General features: G+C 37.6%; 1 protein-coding gene across 1 annotated transcript; it reads right to left on the reverse strand.

Moving 5' to 3' along the window:
• Window positions 1-1,601: 1,601 nt before the first annotated feature.
• On the reverse strand, window positions 1,602-25,515 carry c15h14orf180 (chromosome 15 C14orf180 homolog). Its single transcript, XM_088354200.1, has 9 exons — window positions 25,078-25,515; window positions 23,206-23,236; window positions 20,334-20,420; window positions 17,271-17,391; window positions 11,094-11,124; window positions 10,912-11,020; window positions 9,026-9,189; window positions 6,619-6,751; window positions 1,602-4,810 (listed from the first exon to the last, which is right to left on the reverse strand). Exons 1-9 carry the CDS (start codon window positions 25,228-25,230, stop codon window positions 4,605-4,607), a joined length of 1,035 nt encoding a protein of 344 aa, XP_088210326.1. The 5' UTR covers window positions 25,231-25,515; the 3' UTR covers window positions 1,602-4,604.

Genomic DNA, 25,515 nt, shown 5'->3' on the forward strand with positions numbered 1-25,515 from the left:
GCAAAAAAAATTCACAAAAAGCATGAACTAATTGACATTTATGTCAATTATGTGATTTACGTGTTCAATTATTTGTACACAGTAAAATAACAAGGTTTAATTTACAAATTGATGTCATGATTACCGATTAGTATCTCCTGTGCTTGCTCATTTGGTGCCAGCCGCTGCGGGCTACCTGATTGGTTACCTGTACTTTTTTAAGCCCTGTCCTGTCACTCTCCGGTTGTCAGTCTCTTAGCGAACTTCTGTTGTTACAAGGCAAGCATTTTGACCCTGACTCCCGCCTGTACCGTTTTTCCACCCGTCCATTCCTGATCTCCCCGTTTGTCTCCGGCTCCGACCTGTTTTTAATTCCGACCACGTTTTTGCTCTCCTGTCCCGGCTATCGACCTGATTTTCTGGCCTTGACGCCGCCATCTCCGGCTGCGGAAGGTCCACTTACGTATTCGGATCACGATCTGATTGCATGAGCGGCTTACTTCCCGCGTCCAGGAAGCACCGGCTCGCGGGCGCTTTCTATCAATAAACTTTTGGTTAACGCTACGCATTTGGGTCTTGATTCTGTTCTGGTCGTGACACTTGAAGGACTATATCTTCACTAAGGTGATATTAAAAAAAAATACATGTAAACAGGGTTACGTAGTCTATTCAGTGTTTAATTAAAACTTTGAGTTTACCATAAGAGTAAATTATCAAGACCCCTGTGAACACATGGCCCTTATTTAAGAGTGTTAAATTAAATTAACACTAGTATTTTTTAGTATTTTTCAGGTGTTGAAGTACATTTCTCGCGAGGCGGGGGCCGCTAAAGCTAGTGTCCAGGTGAGGTTTGGCCAAATTTGGGGTTATCACAAAATCAGTGCTGATAAAAACATTCGTCTGTTCTTAAAGAGACTGTGTTTTATATTTGTCCACTAGCTGTCACTGTAATGTGTAGTGTATGAAAAACGAGTCGAAGGAAGACTACAAATTATGGAGACTGAAAGTGAGCACAGTTTTTACCCAGCCCTAAGTCCTCAGACAACAAAAATGGGAAAAAACTAGAATGGGAAAAAAATAGAGAAGGAAAAATAAGAAAAAAAGATGCAAAAAAGGAAAACAGAAATAAAAGGAGAAACAAAAGTAAAAAATGAAAATTTAAATGGAGAAAAGAAAGGGAAAAAAATAATCTAAGTAAAGTAAAATAAGACAAAAACAGAAACATTTTCTCTCCTTTTTATTTTCATTTTTAAAATTGTTGTCTTTTTACTTATTTAATTTTTCCTTTGTTTTTGTCTTTGAGTTTACTGTTTGTCTTATCCCTTTTTTTTCATGTTTCTCTTCCATATTTGCTTTTCAAAAATAGTAAGGTGCGTTTCGGTCACTTTGAGTCCCCGTATCTTGTATTCTTCCGTTGTACTCTTACATTTCATTGTCGATGGCACGACAGAATACAGCAACATCTAGTGGGAAAATAATACACACCGTCACATAAAATTTCATATTAGGGCGGGAGCCTCAAACTAATCTCCTGGGAGCCGCAATTGGTCCCACCAGGCCACGAGTTTAAGACCCCTTGTTCTCAAACGTATGAACTGGGCATAGCATGCCCTAAAAAAGGAGAAAAGTCCAATTATGTTGTTGACAGGTTTTATTAAAAACAAAAACTGTGAAAGAGAGGAAACAAAGGCACTTCCTGAAAAGTGATCAAATGTGGAAAAACAGCTAAGCTAATGTGTATAAACAAACAAGAACATTGCTTATTTACTCATACAATTCCTAAATATTGAATATTACTTTGACATAACCCACTTTCTGTGGAATCCATCAAGTGTCACTAAATGGTTGATTGGGGGTTTGTTTGGGCTCATTATGAGAAATACACAACAACCTGTATCAACAAATGTGGTTTGAATGAAGATTTAATAAAAGAGGCTCGCCAAATAATTGCTTCTCTTTGTGGTTTGTAACAGTTAATTGGCAACTATTTCCAAAAGACGAATCAAGCTGAATTCCCGTCAGTCTTTCGATGAACGATGATAGAAATCGACCTCTTTTGAGCCAAAAACATTCGCACTCCACATTTTCCACACCGGCGTGAGCTAACAACGTCCGTCACAGGTCCTGCATTTGAGTATTTGGTACATAGAGTCAGGAACAAATACAAAGAGGAATATATCTCTTATTCTATTGCACAAACATTCCGTTATATATTATTTATAAAGATATATACAGAAATTACGTACCAAAATAAATATTTCCGCTCAATGTCAATAATGATTATTACATAGAAATAAAGGGGCGCCAAAGCAATGTGTGTTCATTAATGCACAAACTTGAGGATGAGAGTCATATGATAGTGATTTAAGTGCAAGTACATGAACATCAACATAACTATGAAAAGGATATTCAGCATTCATGTCCAACAACTCAGGACAAAAATAACCAAATAAACCAAAGAAATCTTGTTCCATAGCAGACAGTTTTGCCCAACAGTAATGTTGTTATTAGTTCACGAGAAATAACCATAAACGGCATTGAGCAGCATTAAAATTTGAGCAGAAATAAAATAATAACATACATCTTATTTTCTTAATATTCCTAAAATAAAGTAAAAAAATAAATATTAAAATATGAAAAACTCTTAAAATTAGCTAAATGGTCCTTTTAATGTCATCTAAAAGGATCATATAATTGAACTTGCTTAAAGTTTATTTTTTTTTAATTTACAAAGTATTTTTTAAATCTTAAGTTATTTAATAATAGGTAAGATGAGCAGCTCGAAATGATCTCAAATCATCACACTTTTAGAAAAGAAATATTAAGAAACAATTTTGCTCATTTGAAGCAGAAATAATAACTGTAAAATACATACAAATACTACCACTATTAAATATAAAATATCTGTTTAAACTATGTAAAATAAATCTAATTTGCAGAAAATACAAAAAATATATTTATATATATATTAAACCTTGCTTTTTTTTCTTTTTTTTAACAAACATCTAAATAAACAGATAACATTGTTAATTCCAGGCACCATACATTCTCGTATATAAGATGCACCTGATCATAAGACGCAGCTATTACTTTTCATTTATTCATTCATTTATTCATTACCTGCACCGCTTATCCTCAGTAGGGTCGCGGAGGTTCTGGAGCCCATCCCAGCTATCCTTGGGCAGTGGGCAGGGGACACCCTCAACTGGTTGCCAGCCAGTTGCAGGGCACACAGAAACAGACAACTCACTTGCTAATTCATACCAAGGGACAATTCAGACCGGCCAATTAACCTGACATGCATGTTTTTAGAATGTGGGAGGAAACCGGAGTGCCCGGAGGAGACTCATGCAAGCACAGGGAGGACATGCAAATCTCCACACAGGAAGGTTCGATCTCATGACCTCAGAACTGTGCCGCACACGTGCTTATTGCCCCGCCATGCTGCCCAGTCATTACTTATGTAAGGAAAAACATTTTGATAGTTATTGATTTGGAGGTGGACCCTTACATATTACATAATTCTTACCATAAATTCTGGTATACAAGCCACACCCATTACTATTTGAAAAGGAAAAAATGGGAAGGCATTGATTTTAAGGCTAGACCCAACATTCTGTAATATCTAAGAGTAGACAAGTCAACAATTACCCATAATATAGTTTTCTTAACAAACCTAATGGATGCAATACATGGAACAAGTCATAAAAAAAGAAAAATAATCTTTCAAATAAGCACAACACCTTCCAAAAGAACAAGACACATGATTATTTTAACACATTTTTGAACTATACCTTTTGCAGTCCTTGTATTGCCTCATGGATCTTAACCTGGTTGTAAAATTATCTGAATCAGCAATTACCGTAAATTCCGGACTACAGAGCACAACTGATTAAAATCCTTTCCCTCCATTTTCAGTCTCTGTGATTTTTATTTTTGCTCCAATTTGTTTACGTCACGTGGCCGTTCAAGGTAGCGACTACGAAGAAAACCAAATATTTACTTTATTACTGAAAAAAAAATGAGAAAGAGGGCAGCGTCATGTAAAATACGAGCCCGACATCTCTAGACAACAGCGCCAGGGCAATCATGCTGAGAAACTGCAATCATTGGTGGTTGCCGCATTGACGGATCAAATTGCATCTGCTTGTTAACGTTCCTCAAGGATTAAAGGAAACTTCAGCAGCCTGACATTGACGCCGATAATATAGAAGAAGACGTGTAGAGTTTTTGATTGATAACTCCCATTGCTGTTCAATTCGGATGTATAAATTGGTGACTTAATTTGAGGCTGAAAAAGTGAAAGTACTGTGATTATGTTGTAAATTTTGAATACATTACTGTTTTGTTAAACCTCCCGTTTTGCTCCAGTTACGCATAGTATAAATAAAGTTGGCCAAAGCATGGACTAATTTCTCTTGAAGGGTATCATAAACGTTTCCCGGTGTGTCGTATTTAGAACACATGCATTGTAAGCATGCATTGTTTTCCGCTTTCCTTGGTCCTGCAACACAGTATTTGAAGCCGCAGTTTAAAAAAAAGGAGCATAAAAGTAGCAGCTTGGAGTCCAGAATTTGCGGTATCTTGGCACAGGTTAGTTTGTGTTTCACCATCCCTAGTGGTCATCACTGCATGGTGAGCCAAAACCAACAAGCCCCGACTAATTGCTTGACTTGAAGCAGGTAGACGGCCATTGCAGCCTGCAGCTGCTCACACCCGCGTTGTGGACGTCGTCGGTCGGTACAGTACATGGCCACGCCCACAAATGACATCATCAGGAAGAGGCAAGTTAACAGGACCAGGTGAGGACGGGATGCCGTCGTTTCAAAGGCTGTATGCACACAGATATTTTTTAATATATAAGAACATTTCTATTAAAAACAATCACTGTGATAACCAAGGGGAATTGATTTTTCACACTCAAAAGCAGTAATATTGTTAAAAGGTGAATGGCAATCAGCTGTGTTTGGGATTATCCCTTATCCTTCATATAAACCAGTAGTGTCGGGAATTACAGCGTTACAAAATATGCTGTTAGGTAACGCTGTTATTTTTTTCAGTAACAGGGTCATCTATATCATTACCTTTTAACCCGTTACAATGCCGTTATCTTTACTGACAGTCAGAACGCCAAAGGCAGTGTGTCCCCGCACACCTGACACAGTTTTCATCTGCACATTTTTTCGCTCTCCCCGAGTTCTTTACGTCATGTCTTTAGGGATCATGCAGCCTTACAAATAGCGACTATGATGATGATTAGATAGCGATTACAAACAGGGCCGTTGCTAGCCATTTAGTTGCCCAAAACACAAATGCTTTATGTTTTTAATTTTTTAATTTTATTTTTTTAATACGCACAATTGTTTTGGTATGAAAGGCGGTCGTGTGAGACTCCTATCTAATAGGCCAGTGCATCATATGAGCCAAGAAAAAAAAGCAATTCTAACCAAAAACAGTGCGCCCTTTAGAACAGTGCGCCAAACGGGTGTGGAAATGCGGTACAAAAATGAACTTTTCGATTTTAACATTGACTACCAGCAAGCGAGGCATGAGCTTCATCTCAGGTGTTTTTCTTTTCTCCGCTGCCGACTCTTGTTGCCGTTTTCATACCACTGGCAGGGGACGGGGGCACCATGAGACTGGAGATGGGCCGGGGCACAAACCAGATTCAACCCTTTTCTTAGTAGATTTTGTTTATTGTGCTTTTATAAGAAGAGGCATCAGATTTTTACTCACTCAGAGTTAAATGATATACTCTAACACAGCATTTGAGTGGCTATACAATTGAGCATTGCTTGATTTCTTTTGGTAGATTTCATGAGAAATGCATATTTCATAATTTGCTATAAACTGGTGTAGTTAAGTATAGAAAATTCTAAGTCTCGGTAATATTTTAAATTCCATGCTAATGAAAAGTGTTAATTTTGATTTACAAGGCAATCCATGTCCAAAGTACCAAAGGTATCAGTGGTGTTTTTACTGGTATTGGTAAAATAGTATTGCATTTTTTTTATAGAATATAGCTTCTTAAACAGAGAGTTGCAACATACTTCATATTTATTATTGTGGCATGCAAAATCATCTAGCAAAAAACTTTTAGTGAGCATTAAAGTCAGATTTGATTTTTATCAATCGTTGGAAGCATCATGATTAGGGAGTTCAGAAATAGTGATTCAGACAGCCCAGTTTTGATGTTTAGGGTTTAATGATTTAAGCTAATCATGTTAAAAATAAAAGTGCTGCTGACACTTGCGTGTGCTAAATGAGTCGTTTTGCATCCAGACTTACCACCTGCATCATCACAGGAAGGAATGTCTGTGAAGCGACAAAAGCAGCGCATCAGAAAGACAGAGGCCAGATTTGGGAGGCTACAGCTGCCTTATACACCCAGGAGACTTTACTCTCCAGTGCATGCATTACTGTATTTTGTGGAACTAAATATTTACAGATGTGTGGAGCTCCTTCTGCATTGTGTATTTTAATGAAATTAAGAGCAGAAAATCTGATTTAATCTGAAAATTGGCCTTATTAATGGTTTGACTAAAGTGGAATTACTGTATATGAATATGGATAGGAGCAGCAGATGACAGCCTTGTTTTTTTGTCTGATGTTTTATACATCAATGTTTTGTTCTCTTACTGTGCACGGTAGTCTCAGGATCTCGGAATCGAACCCTGCGCTCGCCTTTCCGCCTTTGGGTGGATTCTATGTCTGACCCGCAAGCGGGGCTTGGTCTCTTCAAAATGGAGGTGGGGATTTTGCCATTTATGAGCTGAAACAAAATAATAATAAACATGAGACATTTCCAGAAGCAATCAATTTCAAAAACAAGTTTACATTGATACAGTGCACTCTTACTACGAAATAAAATGCACTTAGCCCAGTATCCTAGCATTACCTTTTTAATAGTTTGTCCTACTAATCCTGACATTCTTTTATCTAATTTTTCCGTTTTCAGTTTTTATTACATGTTAACCTTTTCCTGGAGTACCGTGTCTAAACTCTTTGCAAACAACATTAACAACGCTGTTAACAGTGACAATAAAGACTACACTATCCTATTTTATTCTAAAAAAAAAAACCTTACAGTTTAAAACTATGATTTTTTTCTAAACGTTTCCTGGTCCACACTGTGAAAAGTCCAGTTAAAACATTGATGAAACATAGTAAAACAAAAGTAATAAATACATGTAAGTAATAATAAATGGAAAAAACAAAGTGACAAAAATTCCCCCAGAAATATGGGCACAACCTGTTCGGGGCAATAGCAATTCATAGGACAATGCCATAAAAAAATAATAGAGGCTGCTGTTAATCACGAGGGAAAAAGCAATCCAACGGCAAAGCGAAGCCACCAGATAGCAGTGTCGATGTCATTTTAAGCAGAATGGTTAAGAAACATGGCAACCATTTCAAGCATTTACAAGCATGCCACCCAAAAATCCAACACTTTTCAATCTTTGGGAACAAAACATTATAATTCAGGCATTTTCAAGAATTTCAAGCACATGTACAAACTCTGAACTGGATCCACAAAACTTTTAGGAACATTTTTTCAATGTCGTAAAATAGTTTTTTTTTTCAAGCACTTTTGTTATCAAAACATTTATGTAAAATAACAAAACTAATGAGATAAAAACAAATCATATGCTAAAGGATGTACGGTAAATAATTGTTCTGATTTTCCTTTAAAACCCCAGTGTGTTATATCGTACCAATAGATGGCACTGTAATGTGAATGAAAACCAGTGCTACAGAGCCAAGCATAGCAGCAAGTTGCCAGGCAAACAAGGTAGCGACCTATGAAAAAGTAATTCAAATTTCTCTAACTAAAACAAAAATTAACATTGGTATAATGGTTTAGGTATTCTTGCCTTATATACAGTGTATATATATATATATATATATATATATATATATATATATATATATATATATATATATATATATATATATATATATATATATATATATATATATATATATATATATATATATATATATATATATATATATATATATATATATATATATATATATATATATATATATATATATATATATATATATATATATATATATATATATATATATATAGGGCAGCACGGCGGCGCAGTGGTTAGCGCTTGTGCGGCACAGTTCATGTCATGGGAACCTGTCGTGGGTTCAAATCCAGCTCCAGACTTCCTGTGCGGGGTTTGTATGTTCTCCCCGTGCTTGCGTTTGCTCCGGGCACTCCGGTTTCCTCCCACGTTCCAAAAACATGCATTTCAGGTGAATTGGCCGGTCCAAATTGTCCCTAGGTGTGAATGAGCGAATGAGTTGTCTGTCCCTGTGTGCCCTGCGATTGGCTGCCAACCAGTTCAGGGTGTCCCCTGCCCACTGCCCGATGATTGCTGGGATGGGCTCCAGCATCCCCGCGACCCTACTGAGGATAAGCGGTGCAGCTGATGAGATGAGATATATATATATATATATATATATATATACCAATGTTAATTTTTGTTTTAGTTAGAGAAATTTGAATTACTTTTTCATAGGTCGCTACCTTGTTTGCCTGGCAACTTGCTGCTATGCTTGGCTCTGTAGCACTGGTTTTCATTCACATTGGGCAGGGGACACCCTGAACTGGTTGCCAGCCAATCATATATGTATTTTTTTACTAAAAGAAGGTTTTTTGTTTCATTAGGAGGCAGTAACTCTTACACACTGTCCCCTTATTACTTAAAGTATTAAGTATTAAATAAATCTAAAATCTAAAATAAATAAGTACAATTTGATAAATAATACTTAAAAACAAGCAAAATCTACTTCTAGGAGACCTCATTGTTTTGAAAAGTCACAACACAAACCTCTAAGGCACTAGGTGTGTTTTTATGTTGCTGCGTGTAGAAATAAGGGTGTGAATAAAGAGATATCTACTGGTCACTATGACTTTTCCAATTCTATATCAACATGCAGTCAATTCATCAAGTAGCACTTCCTTTCTAGACAAACATGAGCACCAGTGCGTGTTCTGTGTTTGCGCACGTGTCTCCAACTGCACCTTGTCCGCCGTTTTGTCGTCGTTGCTGTGCCGAAAGTCCTTTCTGTGACAGATGCCGGAGTGTATTTCGGGATTCGGAAGAGGAAAATCGCAGAGCGTGTCGTTGACGGGTTTGACGGCAGTGAAGCGTTTGGACAGCGCCGACACCCGCAGACCCAACGAGTCTGGTGACATAAACATAGTCACACGTGATCAATTCCACAAATCTGCTTGGAATCAAAGTCAAACATTATTAGACCTGCAAACTTTTTATGAGCATTTTATGTCTGTCCTCAATGGAATAATTGTGTAGTTCTTTTGCAGTTACAGTATGACCTTCAGAGGTTAAATGCACTGATTAATAATCCTTTTGTTGATCTCATAAAGAGGGGAATTAAACCTGCCCTTGCTTGATAATAAGTAGTTTGCATTTGAAATTCAAAATATTATATTTAAAAGCATTGTCTACAGTTGAGTACAAAACTATTACCCTTTTTGAAGGTTTTCTTAATTTACTAAACCGTTTATGAGGCTGAAATTGATTCATGCAGGATGTTTATATCGAGGGTGGTTCGAATACAATTTTATCATTTGAATATTAATAATAAGTTATTATGATAAATATATGCATTTCCCTGTAGTAACTCACAAAAAGAAAAACAATTTAAATCTGATGTTACCCAAGATATGCTTCACTGTGTTTTGTCAGGAGCAAATTTCTCAGGCATATAAATCATTTGCGAAATCGTTCACAGAATCCCCATGGTTTAATTGTCAAGAACCGTATACATATAAAAATATACTAAATGGTTATATTTACTTAATGTTCAGGATTTTATTGAATTGATACATGTGTTTATGACTGGCAATAAATCAAAATCATAACATATATATTTAGATTTTTTTTAATTGGGAAATTAATTTGTTACTTTGGGAAGCAGGTGATAACAATTAAAATTATTTTCAATAGCTATATTGAGTGTTGAAGTTATTTCTCGTTTAACTTTACAATTTCTGGATTTTCTTTTTCTTTCTTGTTGCATGGAGTTTCTTTTATTATAATGGAGCATTTTTTGTATATTGGTATTTTTATTAGGAAGGGGCAGTGCATAGACATTAAGTATAGGTTATGGTAAGACAATAAAAAACATTTTTTTCCATGCAACAGTTCATTTTGCTTTCTTGTACTGCCAATCAAACGATGAATCAGGGTTTTTACAGCTTGAGTTAAATTCAAAACTTTTAAAGACGTTTTTAAATGCCTTTTGATATCAAATTTAAAACCAAGTCGAAAAAAAGAAAAACTAAAACAAATGAACCAAAAAAATAACCCACATGAATTAGAGGCAATGTAAAAAAAAAGTTTTTGTTTTTTAATTTTTTTTCATATCACATTTCGTTCCAGTTGAAAGTTTTCAATATGAAAAACATTGCACTCTCCAAAGTTTTAGCCATGGACAACAATAGATGAAAAGGACATCATGGATCCTCAGTCAAAACTGGCAGATAATTCCAAAGAACTTTTCTACTACGTTCATGAAGCATGATGCACGAAAAAATACTTTTTTGACTAAATATTTTAAGTTCAAACAAACATAAACCTCATTAGGGTGTTCACATTTAAAAAAAAAAAAAAACGATAATTTGGTTTAAAAATATTGATGCCAATGCCTTATTTTTAGAATAATGATATGAATCTTTTTTAAGACTTTTCAAGGATACGCGGGAAGCCTGTCAATAAGATGAACTTTCATTTATTCGTAAACCTGAATGTGCCTCACCAGACATGACATTATCAGTTAACACGAAAGACAAAAGTCGAAAAATGGAAAACGTAATTTAAAAAAACACCCCAAAAACAACTACGGAACAGAAAATGTGCTTACAGAGTTATAATTATCACCCACCTGAATATTCAGACTTTCCAATCTCAGCATAGACTGTGGCCATGAGCTCCAGGCTTCTGACCGTTATCGGGTGGTCATTCCCAAAAGTCTTCTGGTAGATTTTTGCAGCCTGTGGGCAATTTCAACCATCACATATTTGAGAGAAAACTGACAGAACGACCAAAATAGCATAAGTGACATACCTTACCACTGTACTCGAGCGCAAGGTGAGGTCTAAAGGGTGACAGAAAATGAATAGATAAATAATCCAAAGTATTATAGGGAAATACTGTAATTTGTGCTTTAACACGTGTCGCCCACGAAGTCAACATGAGTCATAAATTGTTACAGATGCAAGATAGTCGAGATTAAACCCAGCCCACAATGTTTTTTTAAATGTTTAGTTTGCAAATTAAATGAAAAAAAGTATTTGAACACCCTGCTATTTTGCTATTTCTCCCACTTAAAAACCATGGAGGGGTCTGTCATTTTCATTGTAGTTGCATGCCCACTGTGAGAGAGATAAACTAAAAAGAAAAATCCAGAAATCCCAATGCATGATTTTTTTTAACAATTTATTTGTGTGATGCAGTTGCAAATATTTGAACACCTGTGGATCATTTAGAATTTTGACCCTGGAAGACCTGTTAGTCCGCCCATTAGAAGACCAACTGCACTCCATGTCTCATCCCGAATCAGATGCACCTGTTTGATGTTGTTAGCTGCATAGTCCAACCCACAAAATCAGTAAGACTTGTAACATGGTGAAGACCAAAGAGCTGTCAAAGACACCAGAGACAATATTATACACCTCCACACTGAGCAGTTGCCAAGCAGCTGGTGAAAAAAGGTCCACTGTTGGAGCTATCATTAGAAAATGGAAGAAGCTAAACATGACGGTCAATCTCAATCAGAGTGGAACCCTAATTTATTAAACTTGCTGTCCATGTATCTTTGTATCATTTAAAATGTGAAAAAAATTGAATTGCAACTCTATAACTCAAGCCATCGAGAATTTCTGTATTTATTATAAAACGTCCACGTAAGTGATTTTTGATATTGTTACTAAGAATAGACTGTAGTTGTCTTGTTGTCGAAGAGATGTGGTTGCATTCAATATTTTGCGATTGTGGTCAGCGATATTTTTTACTGATCAATCATTGCACAATATACTCGTGTCTAACGCACACCCAAAACCAGGCCAAGTATAAACACTTTTTACGACTTTCAAAGCTAGTTTTCCCATTTTTTCAGGACCATTGAAAGAAGAAATCCGGTGTGAATCAAGTATTTTATCAGATCCACAAATACATAACTGCGATTTGCATATGGAATTTTTAATTCTGCATGTAAGTTTCTCAAAACATTAATTCAAACGCTGGTCTACTAGTGATCCCAAGAGCCAAGAAGAGACCCGCAGATTTGAGAGCGTTCTCCATCCGGGCCCCGGTGCTGTGGAATGCTCCTCCCCCTGAGATTCGATCTGCAACCTCAGTGGAAATGTTTAAATCTAAGCTTAAAACACACTTCTTCTCTATAGCATATGAATAACCTATATTTTATGTTGATAATATGTGTATTATTTGCCCTCATGGAGGTTGTAGATGAGGAGATGGTGTCATAATAGTCTGTAGTTTGCAGTGCAATGGAAAAGGGAAGCCACCAGAGAGCATTGTCAGCGGTATTACAAACATTTTAGCCAAAATGTTCAAAAACAGTTTTCAATGCTTGAAAACCTGTCATGATTACTGATGTGATTCACCTGTGCCCGCTCATTTGGCGCCAACTGCTGCAGGTTCTGATTGGCTCCCTGTCCATATTTACACCCAGTCCTTTCAATCCCCTGTTGTCAGTCCGTCTGCGAACCTCTGTAGATACAAGGAAAGCCTTTTTTTTACCCTGACTCTCGCCTGTCCCATTTTTGCTCCCGTTTGTCTACGGCTACGACACGTTTTGATCCTGACCACGCCTGCTCTCCCAGTCCCGGCTACCGACCAGTTTTTCAGTTCCTGACACCGCCATCCCTTGCTACGGAAGATTCACTTCCGTGTTCGGATCACAGTCCGAATCCAAGAGCGACTTGCTTCCCGCGTCCAGCGAACACCGGATCGTGGGCGCAGCCCTTCCTCTTTCTTTCAATAAAACTGTGAGAAAACGTTACGCGATTGGGTCTACCCTGTGTGCTGGTCGTGACAAAACCCAAGATTAAAATTCAAGCGTTTTTAAGGATTTCAAGCACCTGCAACCCTACAAAACTTCAAGTTCTTTTTTAAGTAAAATTAAAATGCCTGTTGTACAAAAACAAATACAGTCATTTATTGCAGAACAAAAGCATGTTCATAAAATTAAGGCAAACTAGCAGATACAAGCTTTGTTTTAGTTATTTTTTTCTCTAGTTAAAACTATTGTTCGAAAATGTCGTTCCCCAAAGCTAGGTCAATAATGAGCTTGGTTTAAATGAAAACAAATTTGTTTTTTCATGCTGCCCTGAACAACAAAGCAGTTGCATTCAAAAACACAATGCGTGAAGTGGGTCAAGTGGGTCATCTGTTGCCGGTTGTCATGTGAACATATATCTGTTTCACTTGTTGGGGATGAACAGTGAGGGAAACAGAGAGGACATGGAAAAACTTCTATATGTGCACACGGGCTCTTTAAAACAGGCTCATGACACTTGACCGCCTTGTTGCTGAAATATATTTAAAAACATTGCACGGTTTTTTTCAAATGACATGGTCATTTTGTTGTCTGTTTTTTTCGTTATTTTTTTTCTTTTGGGTCATTTTTGGGGATAGTTTTTAAGTTGATTCTTGATTTCATGTTTGTCTTTTTGGTCAATTATTTGGTTGGGGTTTTTTTGGGGTCTTTTTTGTCAATATTTGGATCGTTTTCTGGTCATTTTTATTCGCAATTATTACAAATTAGTAATGGGAGATTTTCATTCATGTTCATACTTTTGAGTAATAGTACTTTATTACTTCTTTTCAGCACATTTCTATGAGTTTAAGTACTTTTTAATAGCATTTAGGTTTGTTTCAGCATTTCTTCACACTAGTTTTTGTACTTTTTCCATACTTTTCAGTACTTTTTAGTAATTTCCAGTTATATTTCATACTTTTCAGTATATTTTTCAAATTTTGACATTTTAGGTTTTTTTTTACTTTTTTTATTATTTTTTTGGGTGGGGTCATTTTGGTAAATTTTTAGTAAGCTTTTCGAGTTGGTTTTAATTATTTTTTGGTTTATTTCCCCTTATTGGCCCTTTTTTAGTTGTTTTTTGGAATTATTTTATTATTTATTTATTTATTTTTTATTATTTTTGGTTTATTTTAAGTTTTTCTGTCCTTTTTCTGGCAGCAGGAAGTATTCAATGCAAGCCATGCGTTTGGATTTAATACGCCCCCTTCCACCAGAGGGCACGAACCGGGTTTGGCACAGGTGTACCCAATTACCACATATCTATCCCTCATTATTCTACCCCTCAATACTGTCATTTTGGAGAGAACACATCATCAATTTTACTTCCAATGTTGTTGCTGCATCTGATATGTTTTTGTTTCCTGTTTCATGTTTCAACATCTTGTTGTTTTTGCAACGCAAGGTTTGTTTTTCTTTTGATTTCTGGTTTGATGTTAAGTGCCCACTTGTTAGTTTGTTACTTTGTTTCTTGCATTTCCCATTTCTGGTTTTGGTCTTTGTGTCTGGTTTGGACTTTGTCAGGTTTGACTTTGTTTGGACATGTCATTTGTTTTGTGCCCCAATGTACGTTTGTTACCTTGTTCCTGGTTTTGCTAATAAACACCACATTTATATCGAGAACCCTTGCCTCAGTTTCCACCCGCAAAACCTAACATCATGTTTAGAACATCCATCCATCCATTATCTGCGCAGCTTATCCTCAGTAGGGTCGCAGGGAGCCCATCCCAGCTATCTTCAGGCAGTGGGCAGGGGACACCCTGAACTGGTTGCCAGCCAGTCGCAGGGTACACAGGGAAAAACAATTCGCTGGCTCATTCACACCTAGGGACAATTTGAACCGGCCAATGAACCTGACATGCATGTTTTTGGAATGTGGGAGGAAACCGAAGTGCCCGGAGGAAACCTACGCAGGCACGGGGAGAACATGTAAACTCCACACAGGGGGTCCGATCTCATGACCTCAGAACTGTGCCGCACACACGCTAACCACTGCACCGCTGTGCTGCCCGAGTTTAGAACAGATGTTAATTTTTCTATTTATGTCTATAAAGTTAAAGTACTGTTAAAACAGCGTATTGAACTGAATACAAATATTTTCGATTGTCAGCAACTATGTTAAGGTTCTTTAGTCATATGTATATCCTGAATTATTAGTAGTTTATTTAATTTTTCCTAATAGACTGATTTCCATCTTAATTTGGGTTAAAAGGTATTTGAGAAAATGGGAACGTTTTTGTGAAAACCCTGATGCAGCCCAGTCTTATCTCAACTTTCCAGCGACCCCAGGGTAAATTGAGTTTCAGACCCCTGTCATAAGCGATCCATCACGGCTCCACCTGCACACCTTGATGTGTGGCGTTAACATGAAAAGCATGCTGCACTAAGCGTCGCAAAATGTTTGAAGGGCTCTTGGAAAGCCTTGTTACCTTTTAATCAACCATGGCTGTGTGTTGGATTGACAGATTTAGCAGACACATGATTGGAGAATGCCAGCAAGGACTTCCTATTATGTTGGTGGTATTTGGACTCAAACAACTCCATCATTTCAGATCTGTCTGGTTTCCTTTCGGATGTATTGTAATATGTGCGATATGCCATTAATATTAACAGCAGTTGTGTTTGTCTGCATAAACAATGCAACACTGGCCAACTCACAAAGAATGACATATCAAATTTTGAAGTTTTTGATTCAACAGCAGATAATTTAGCTAATTTTATTGATTATTTTCCCTTTTTGTGCTAAGAACTGCATCAGTTTTGGTTCAGAATAAAAACAAGAAAAGTTATATACTTATTGAGTAAAAATGTCTGATATGGAAGAATATTTTGCTTACTTAAGTGATTGGGCACGTATAGTATTTCTGTTTAATAAAGAAATACATTAAAACATATAGCAAAATGATTTTTCTTAAACTTGTTTAGTAACAGATCATACGTTTCCCTAAAATAATAAAGCAAAGACAAAAAAATAGTTAAAAATATGGTTAGAAATGATTATCCCTGAAATAAGAAAATATGTGGATAATATTTAAGAATTTATTTTTTTATTACAAACAACTTAAACATATGGAAAAATGAAATGTATCATTTTTTATTTATTTAAAATGAAAATATATTAAATTTAAAGTATAACAAATTATGACATTATAGCAAAAACAAGGGAAAATATCTTTAACTATCTGATAGACCATAATATTGCTAATTTGAAATGAAATGAAATGATCTGCATTTATATAGCGCCTTTCAAGTCAATGACTTCCCAAAGCGCTTTACATTGTGCTTCACATTTCCCAATAGAGGCCGTGATCTGTGCAGCCATGTAAGGCGCTAACCTGCTTATTGGGGGTATTGGGGGTTCAGTGTCTTACCCAAGGACACTTCGGCATGTAACACGGACAAGCCGGGATTCGAACTGGGATCCCTTAATCCTAAAATGATCGCTCTACCTCCTGAGCTACTGCTGCCAATTTTAAGTGTTATTTCTATTCATTTTACATTTCGTATAATTATTATTTTTAGGAAATAAGTAAAAGTAGTCTAGTGAATGTTTGCTCATTTTGCGGATTATTTTCTTTTTTTTTTTATTAGAACTTAAAGTGACATTGTGTTTTGTTTAGTGTCTCTACTTGTGGAAAAAAAACAAACTATTCATTTGATTAATAGGAGAACATTCACAAACTGTTGTAAACATGCTTTTTTTAAATAAATACTCATAGGTCAAGACCTTTGTACTTATTTTACATAAAATGAGGCTCACTTAGAGGGATTTTCCGCCATTTTGCTTCTACGAGTAACAAAAAAAAAGTGAGAATGAGAAGAAATATTGTATAGTTTGGTCACTTTGAGTCTCCAGTTTGTATTCTTCTTTGTGCTTTGTAGCACTCGTTCTCTGTCTCATGGCACCACACAGCGACACCTATTGGTCAATTATCAAACAGTCCTTTAAATATAGAAACAAATTAAAAGGAATTTTAAAATAACTACCATTATTGGTGAATTGGGCAGTATTTCTTTCACTGTGAGCTGTTCCTCTGGGAGAGCTAAAGGGTTCTTTTGCCAACTTGACATTTCTCTTAAATTCCACACATATTTTACAAGGAATGACAACAGTGTCCGATGAGCAAAACTTATCAAACATGCACAGAAGAAGAAAACTGTAACACAATTGAAGTTTTACCTACTGTTTACTCATGATGGACAGCTGGGCTAGGCGCTCGAGTTGCTGCCCCTGGGAGGCCTGGGCTGAGAGCTCCTCAGAGGTATCCCATCCTGTGGACCCCAGCGAAGGCTCCTCCTGGGGCCCTGTGACACAAATGCAGGGCATGGGATTGCAGTCTTCCTGCCAGGAAAAAAACACTTGGCCTATGAAAGGTCCTCTCTGTTGGTTATATGCAAGCCTGAAAATAAACAAGCCTCAGAAAGTGTTTGTCTTTCTGGTATTTCCTAGAACGCAGATGAGCGCAACCACCGAGGACTGGAGACGAAAGTGCAGCGATACGAGTCAGAGAGAGGAGATAAGGGGGTCAAACAACACTCACGCCACACCCACTTAGACAACCATGAGTGCGAGGCGCCACAACAAAGGCTGCATAGACACTTTGCACGAGAGAGAGGATGCATGACTTTGATTTAGGCGAACTTGTGACATAATGTAGCAAAACAACAAGAATGTGTTCATATTGTCAGATCCCTTCCCAGATTTCAATTTGATGGTGAGCTTTCTGGCATATATACCAGTAGAGGAAGAGGATGAGGACAATTTGCAGAGCTTTACACGAGATATGATAAACTAGCAGAATACCCGTGAGACACTCAACTCCAAGCATGGTTTAAAGAAGAAGTCACATGACTAAGAATTTTTTTTTAAATAAAGCCTTTAACTTCTTTCAGGAAATATTTTGATCAACTTAAAAATATATCTGGGACTGGTGGCATGGGCTCAAGCACCACTGCAAACCCAGTGAGGATAAGCAGCACATACACAGGATTGATGGATAAAAAATATATAAATATATTTTAAAAATATAGCTCAAACTTTGATTCTAATGTGTGTCGTGTAGTCAAGAGAGGCAGGTGAGGCACAGCCTCCCCTGTCAACTCAGTAATATAACATTTAAAACACATTTGCATATACAATGCATATATTTATTCAGCGTTAAACTTCTCTCTCATTTGACTTTACAATACTTAGATTTTGCTTTCCCAAATCTCAGAATTTTCCCATTTTCTTATGAATATCATTAATGCAATTCATAAATAACATATTACTGTTCTGAGTCTCTGCAGATGCAAAGTGAGGCACGCAATTATTTTGCCTCACGGCAGAGGGCGCTATTGAGATCCTCAGCCCCAAACATTAGAATCTGTGATAGTATTAGCAAGCGAAGAGCAATTCAAGCCATCCATTATTATTTTTTCTCCTTTTGCGTGGACATTTTTCATGATGAAGTATTACCTATTGATGCTTTTATACAAAAGGAGCAGAGCATAGACTTTGATCATAAATTAAGGTAAGACAAAATATTTTTTTTCTCTGCTACCTTTGATAGTGAATTTCTTGCTCTGCCAATCAAAAAAGGAATAAGATTTAGGATCACTGCACATCCCTTTGTCTGTTTTTTTCCTTTTGTTAGATTTTTCATATCAGAGTTTAGATTTGCAAAATAATAAATGCAGTAGGCAAAATAATGACTTTAAAGAGCAAATCCTGTTCTCCCAAAAAGCCAGTTTTGTGTTTGAGATTTGGACAGCGCTCAAAAGTAAACATTTGTATCAGTCAACATGTCACGGCCATCAGAACAGCAAACCTTGGCTTTGTTTTGTACAAATGAAATAGTCAAATGGATTAGTCGTGTTTTCGTAGTATCAGTGTACTCACTGAGGGATGTTCTAATCTGAACTGCTGTTTAGGTTTTGATGACAAATTTAGTAACATATTTTTTGAGACATTGTCAGAATTGAAGTCAGACTAGGCCAAAAATACAGTTGGGTAACAAATACTACTAATAATAAATAGATACACACATAAATAAGACTGTAGTATAAGATATGTTGAGAAAAGATTACATGACCATGAGGTTAAGAAGTACGCAATGCTAATGCTAAGCATGGAACACAGGAGTCATAGTAATGCACTGAAGAAAATTAAGTTAGTATTTAGTGTAAAAGATGAAGATAGTTTTTGGCATAAAATAAGAATGGATTCAATCTGGCCTGAAAAAGATGACACAGGTTTCCAGCAGGGATCAATCTTAGCCTTGTTCTCTGTATGTGGCTAGGATGGTGTTTCAAGGAAGCTACTTTTCTGTGGAAAAGACAGTTTGCTTTCCACACAGAAGACATTGGTGGCTTTCCTAGCAGAAGACATTGATGCTAGCTTAAGGAATAGAAGAAGTGATTTTCCAGCCTTCCAGTTTACTTTTTTAAGTAGAGGAAGAAAAACTCGTCCTTAGAAAATTGAGCTAGTCTGTAGCATTAGCGAATAAACTAGTATTTGGAATACCGTAGAACAGACAGACACTAGTTTTTTGGTTGAAAATTAGATTCTAGTTTTTAATGAAATGGTAGTATTTGTCAAATAAGAAAATAGCACAAAATTTGGCACAATGTAGTACAACATATAGGTTACACAAATGACATGCATTCACATATCCATTAAAAGAATTGTCACGATTACTGATGTGACTCAGCTCTGCCCGCTCATTTGGCGCCAACCGCCATGGGTTTGATTGGCTCCCTGTCACTATTTGAACCCAGTCCTGTCAGTCCCCTGTTGTCAGTCCGTCTACGAACCCTCTGTTTTTCAAGGCAAGCCTTTTTTTGACCTCTGACTCCCGCCTGTCTCCCGTTTTGATCCCGACCACGTCTGCTCTCCCGTCTGGTCCCGACTTACGACCCGTTTTTGATCCCGACCACGTCTACTCTCCCGTTCTGGCTTACGACTCGTTTCCGACCCCACCACGTCTTGCTCTCCCAGTCCCGGCTACTGACCAGTTTTCCGCCCCTGACACAGCCATTGCTCGCTACAGAAGATCCACTTCCATGTTCGGATCACAATCCGAGTACGAGAGCGACTTGCTGTAAATGTATGTTTTGGCTTGCTATAACAGGTCAATTAAAAAAATTACCCATGAGAAACAAATAGATTTTTGGAAAACAATACAAAATTTACATCGTGATCCAGTAAACACTTTTCTTCAATCAAAGATCTGAAATGTTACTGTCATGATTATCGTACGACTTACCAGTACTCTCATGCAGGGCCGTGAGCTCAATCAACGCCACTTCGTAGAACATTTTCTCAGCCTGGATGAACTGGAGAGCCTTTCTGTCTGTTCAAAGGGGTAAAGGATCACCCATGCCCAATTTGATAAGTGTTGTCCACCTCTATTCCCTTTCTTGCACTCTCAAGAAAGACCCCAAATAGAATAACGACAATTCATATCAGTTATTAAATCTGGTCAAGGCAAGTCAAGTCACATTTATTCATAGAGCCGTTAATCACAAAAATGTCTCAAAGGACTGCACAGGATTACAATTACACAATTACAGGACCTGATCTTAAACCAATAAGTGACCAAAGGAACATATTTTGCGGGAAATTATTTTATAAAAAGCCTCTATTAAAAGCACTTTTAAAAATAGCACCTGCAGTCTCACACTGCAATAAACACATCGCGGTAGATAATCATCAGGCAAATCTACAGATCACATGCTAAAAATAAACACAGCCGCCACTGTCCAAATGATCTATTTAAAAGTACATAGCTCACGTGTACAACTATAAATTGCCTCACTGCACTCAGTTTTGGAACTTTGAAAACTGAGTTTACTGAAATGGAACAGGACATAAATGAGAACAATTTATAATAGAGGGCAATTAGAATGTTGACTCATAATACAATCTTGCGTGACCCAGTTCTTCTGAGATAACTAGCTTAATACAAGTATGGTATAGGGCAAACAATTGTCCACTTCCTCCAACTGCTGTTTTTAGCCTGACTGTATCACAACAATGGTGACCAAAACATTCGTTTTCCATGGTGCTTTTGAAGAGTGATTACATATTTAATGTAAGTCAAACAAACCATTTTAAAACAATAATACCAGAGCTGATAATGATTGAGAAATATATTTCAGAATGGATAAAGCAAATTTTCAGATTCTCTTTTTTTCCATAGCAACATTCAAGAGCACCATTTTGATGTCAAAAGTTGTTCTTGAACAATTTAAGTAACCGTATGTGAGTAACAATGTAGTAACTGCTGTTACTCCAAAAATCCAGTAGGTGGCGCTAATGCAACATAAGTAGTCAAAGAACAATCAACATGGTCCGTGCAAAAACAAGCACATTTTGACCCCTCCTCTCCCCATTTTCTGTACTTTTCATAAAAAATGCATACAGTATTTCGGAATTTGCAGTGAACTAGTGTAGCCAGCTACTGACGATTGGTAGTATTTTGTAGCACAGTAACATGTTGTACATGCCCACAGTAAATTATCATAACACAACATTCCGATTAATTTTATGTTTGTGGAATTTGAGTTCAGACAGCAGTTTATATGCAACCTCAGTGATTGGTTATAGCCTGAGCTACTGCGATGTCATATTTAGTTGACAAAAGGTCTCAATATGTCCAACACACATCTTCAGTTGATTGCTGCCACAGTTCATAGCAAATTAAGAAATACCCATTTTCTATGAAAACTATGGAAAAACATTCAAGAAATGTTTATCTTTGTGTTGAAAAGGTGAATCATAACAAATATATACCTAAAAATATTTAAGTTGTATTCATGCTAAATATGTACATTTTTTTTTATCAATGATCAGAAGACCTGGTTTAAAATCGAACTACCGGCCTCCCTGTGTGGAGTTTGCATGTTCTCCACATGCCTGTGTGGGTGTCCCACAGGCACTCTGGTTTCCTCCCACAGTCCAAAAACAGTGGATTGTGTTTCACAAACACGAAATTACGTGTTTAGACTAGTGATGGCCTTCATAACACACAAAAACAACAACAGCAATTTACAAAATGTTTAGCCTTTAAAATAACAATTTACCATACATTTATAAAACAAAGGCAAAATAATATTATGAATTAATGGTTGTACAAATAAATACCAGAGGGATAAGATTATTGGAAAATTGAGTAAATAGCTCTTTTTCTAGGACCGCAAATTAAATAAAATATTTGTACAATTGTAATAGAAATCACTGCCAGGAAAGCAGATTGATCATCATTGTTCTTCCCTCGCTTTGCATAATTTTCATAGCAAAGTTGTCTGTCTAGTGGCGTTTTCCATTGCCTCATGCTTTCCAAGAACTTATCTGAACACACTCAACAATCTAAAGAGCTTGAGGCTGGAGCAAAGTTCAGGGCACTTGCAACTGTACAGTAGTCTAACAACAAAACACAAATATTTTTTGTGCACTTGCATCAAAGCAAATACTAACTAATGTGACTAGCAATTCACCTAACGGTCAAGCACTATTGAATCCTTGAAAACAACATATATTCAATTTCAAGCATTTTCAAGGACTTCACAAACCATTAATACAATGATGCTAATGGTATGTAGTTTCAGTACAGGATTTGAAATTTGCCTAAATCTTGCCTCTGTGAATATCGGGTGACTAAACGCACAGTAGTCAAACACGTGGACGTTATTATTGATGCTGCGTTGTGGTAATGGAGTGTGCCAGGTCAGAGGATGTAACCCTGTCCCGCTAGCTAAGTGGCTAATGTTTCACATCGATAGAGTTTCACTGATTGTCTGCAAATGACAAATGTTGTTATAAACAACGGGCAGCGAGGGGTAGCCACCTTTTCATGACACGGTGTTGTTTAAAACATACGTCAACATCCTCCGTAATGTGGAGCTTTATGGAGCCCGTTAAGTGGCAATAGGCAAACTAGTCGAGTGCAAATACAAGTTAATTAGTTTACCCTGGTCGCTCTGTTGCGCCAAGATAAGAGTGAGAAATCCTCTTAGCTCTCAAGTGAGCCTTGGCCACAGTGAGACACGTATTGACTCCCTCTCCTCACAAAGCTTCTATTTATATCGACTTGTGTATGATCGGCCTCTCCTTCAGTTTAAGATTGAACAGGATACAGTTCTTTTCCGAGATGAAGAGTTCTGCGATCTGTGGAAGGAGAGAAAAAAAAGTGGGTTAAACGATGGGATGATGTTGTAGGTCCTCAGACAAACGTCCTTGGTCTGGTAGTCGTCATGCTATGTTTTGGCATCTGGGGAATTCCTCTGTGTGCTGCTATGCAGAGTAAAAACAAACTAAATTGGAAGCCTTGAGGAGCTTTGGGGAATATAATGGTTTCATAAAATGGCAACAAGGGTACCTGGCGTAACCGAAAAAATGAAACTGAAAAAGGTTCAATAGTAATATAAAAAACCCAAAATACACAATAACAGTGACAAGTTTGTGTCTGGTGAGGCAGTCAGATTTAAAGATAAATGAACCTATATCTTCGGCAGCACGGCGGCGCAGGGTTTAGCGCGTGTGCAGCAAAGTTCTGAGGCCATGAGATCGAACCCTCCTGTGTGGAGCTTATCCTCACTAGGGTCGTGGGGGCGCTGGAGCCCATCCCAGGTATCTCCTGGCAGTGGGCAGGGGACACCCTAAACTGGTTGCCAGCCAGTCGCAGGGCACACAGAGACTGACAACTCACTCGCTCATTCACACCTAGAGACAATTCGGACCGGCCAATGAACCTGACATGCATGTTTTTGGAATTTGGGAGGAAACCAAAGTGCTCGGAGGAAACCCACGCAAGCACGGAGAGAACCTGCAAACGCCACACAGGAAGGTTCGATCTCATGACCTCAGAACTGAGCCGCACACGCGTTAACCTCTGCTCCGCCGTGCTGCCCCATACCAATGTTAATTTTCAGCAAACTAAATTGTAGGTCGAGAAATTATTATGTCTTTTACATAGTGGATCCCTACCTAGAAGTATCCCCCATGTTTGTTTGTCATCTTGCTGCTACACTGAGCCCTTGTCGCTGGTTTTCTTTGGCATTAGATAATACAGTGCCATCTGGTGGTCAAATTTTACACGCTGGGGCTTTAACTAATAATAAAAATCTTATCGCTGCTCCGTTTGAATGAGAGCATCAACATATTATAAAATAGTCCATGCAACAACAGTAATACACATAGCACAGTAATACTTAATACATACTAATTATGATAATACCATTTATAATATAATGTAAAAATTCAGAGACTCTGTAAAAATACAAGAAAATCTAAAAGTTGTGATGGTAAACAAAAAAATCTTTAACACCAAGTGAATATGTTTGGATTGTATATTTCCAAGATGATTGGTGAGGAACAGCTGCTAAAGAAACAAGCAACCTGGATGCAGCAAAGTTCGAAATAAGTGGAAACAATGTCAGACGGTGAAAAATTTTGGATCACTGGAAATTGCGCATAAGTAATATAACATGAAATATAAAAACGTGCTAACAGCGGATCAACACATGGGAAGCATCATAAAATTGAGTTGATCTTAGAGTAGTTCGAAGTTCAGAATGGATTTAAAGTGTCTTGGCTATGTGTGCCACAAAATATGCTTACAAAGGTCGGTGAACACCGTTCCTCCTTTTTCTTTTAGTATATTGTTATTTTTGGATCAGTCTTATATGCGATGTAGGCTTATATCCAAGTGTACATTTGATTTTACATGTGGGGGTTACATTAAAGTTTTGTTCCCACAAAACCCACGCCCAAACCTTCGCCCTTTACTCCGCCCCCAAATTTGGTTGGGATTTCTCCCCAATTTTTCTAGTAAGCTTTGCTGAGTTAATAGAATTTTCCCTGCAAACTTTTTAACTTCATAAAACAACCACAACGTGTATTTTAGTGTATGTCAGAAGTGATTTTGAACAAATTAGTATTTTAGAACTGTGTACTGAATGTGCAACTATATCACATGCTGAACCAAAACAATGAGCACACTGGCTGACCTGTCGAAGGCAGTTGGGCAGAGAGTTGAAGCTCTGCACATGGGTCAGTCCTAGTAGGCAGCTGAGAAAACAGTGCAGAGCGGCCTGGTCCTCCCCCTGCTGCCGGAGCTGCTGTCCCAGCTCAAACAGGCCCTCCCTACCCTCGCTCAGCATCCCTGCTTCCAGCCGCAGCCAGCGCCGTCTCCCATCGGAGCGCCCTGAATTAATCAGTGTCTCGGCCCTTGTCTGAGTGACTAGCGGCCCGCAATGATTCTCGCGATCCGTGCTGGGACGTCCCGTCAATGAGGGTCTTTTGGAGAGGGGTGGTGGTCTCGCAATGCATTTGCTTCGCGCTTCTCAGGCTGCTCCAGGAAAGGGGGACAGAGGAAGTGGAGGGTGTTTGCTGCTTGAGTGGCAGGGCTTTGGACCAATCGCTGATCTGAGTTTTGCAGGCTTTCT

This window comes from Urocampus carinirostris, chromosome 15 (genome assembly GCF_059441175.1).
Source record: "Urocampus carinirostris isolate Australia breed hairy pipefish chromosome 15, RoL_Ucar_1.0, whole genome shotgun sequence".
In the NCBI taxonomy this organism is placed as follows: domain Eukaryota; kingdom Metazoa; phylum Chordata; class Actinopteri; order Syngnathiformes; family Syngnathidae; genus Urocampus; species Urocampus carinirostris.

What these genes read in the sequence shown, in the direction of transcription:
- c15h14orf180 (XM_088354200.1), bottom strand. Translation starts at nt 25,230, where the DNA reads ATGCTGAGCGAGGGTAGGGAGGGCCTGTTTGAGCTGGGACAGCAGCTC. An exon ending in CTTCATCTCGGAAAAGAACT is followed by an intron (nt 20,421 to 23,205) that starts GTATCCTGTTCA and finishes CCCTTTGAACAG; the next exon opens with ACAGAAAGGCTCTCCAGTTC. An exon ending in TGGAAAGTCTGAATATTCAG is followed by an intron (nt 9,190 to 10,911) that starts GTGGGTGATAAT and finishes TTATGTCACCAG; the next exon opens with ACTCGTTGGGTCTGCGGGTG.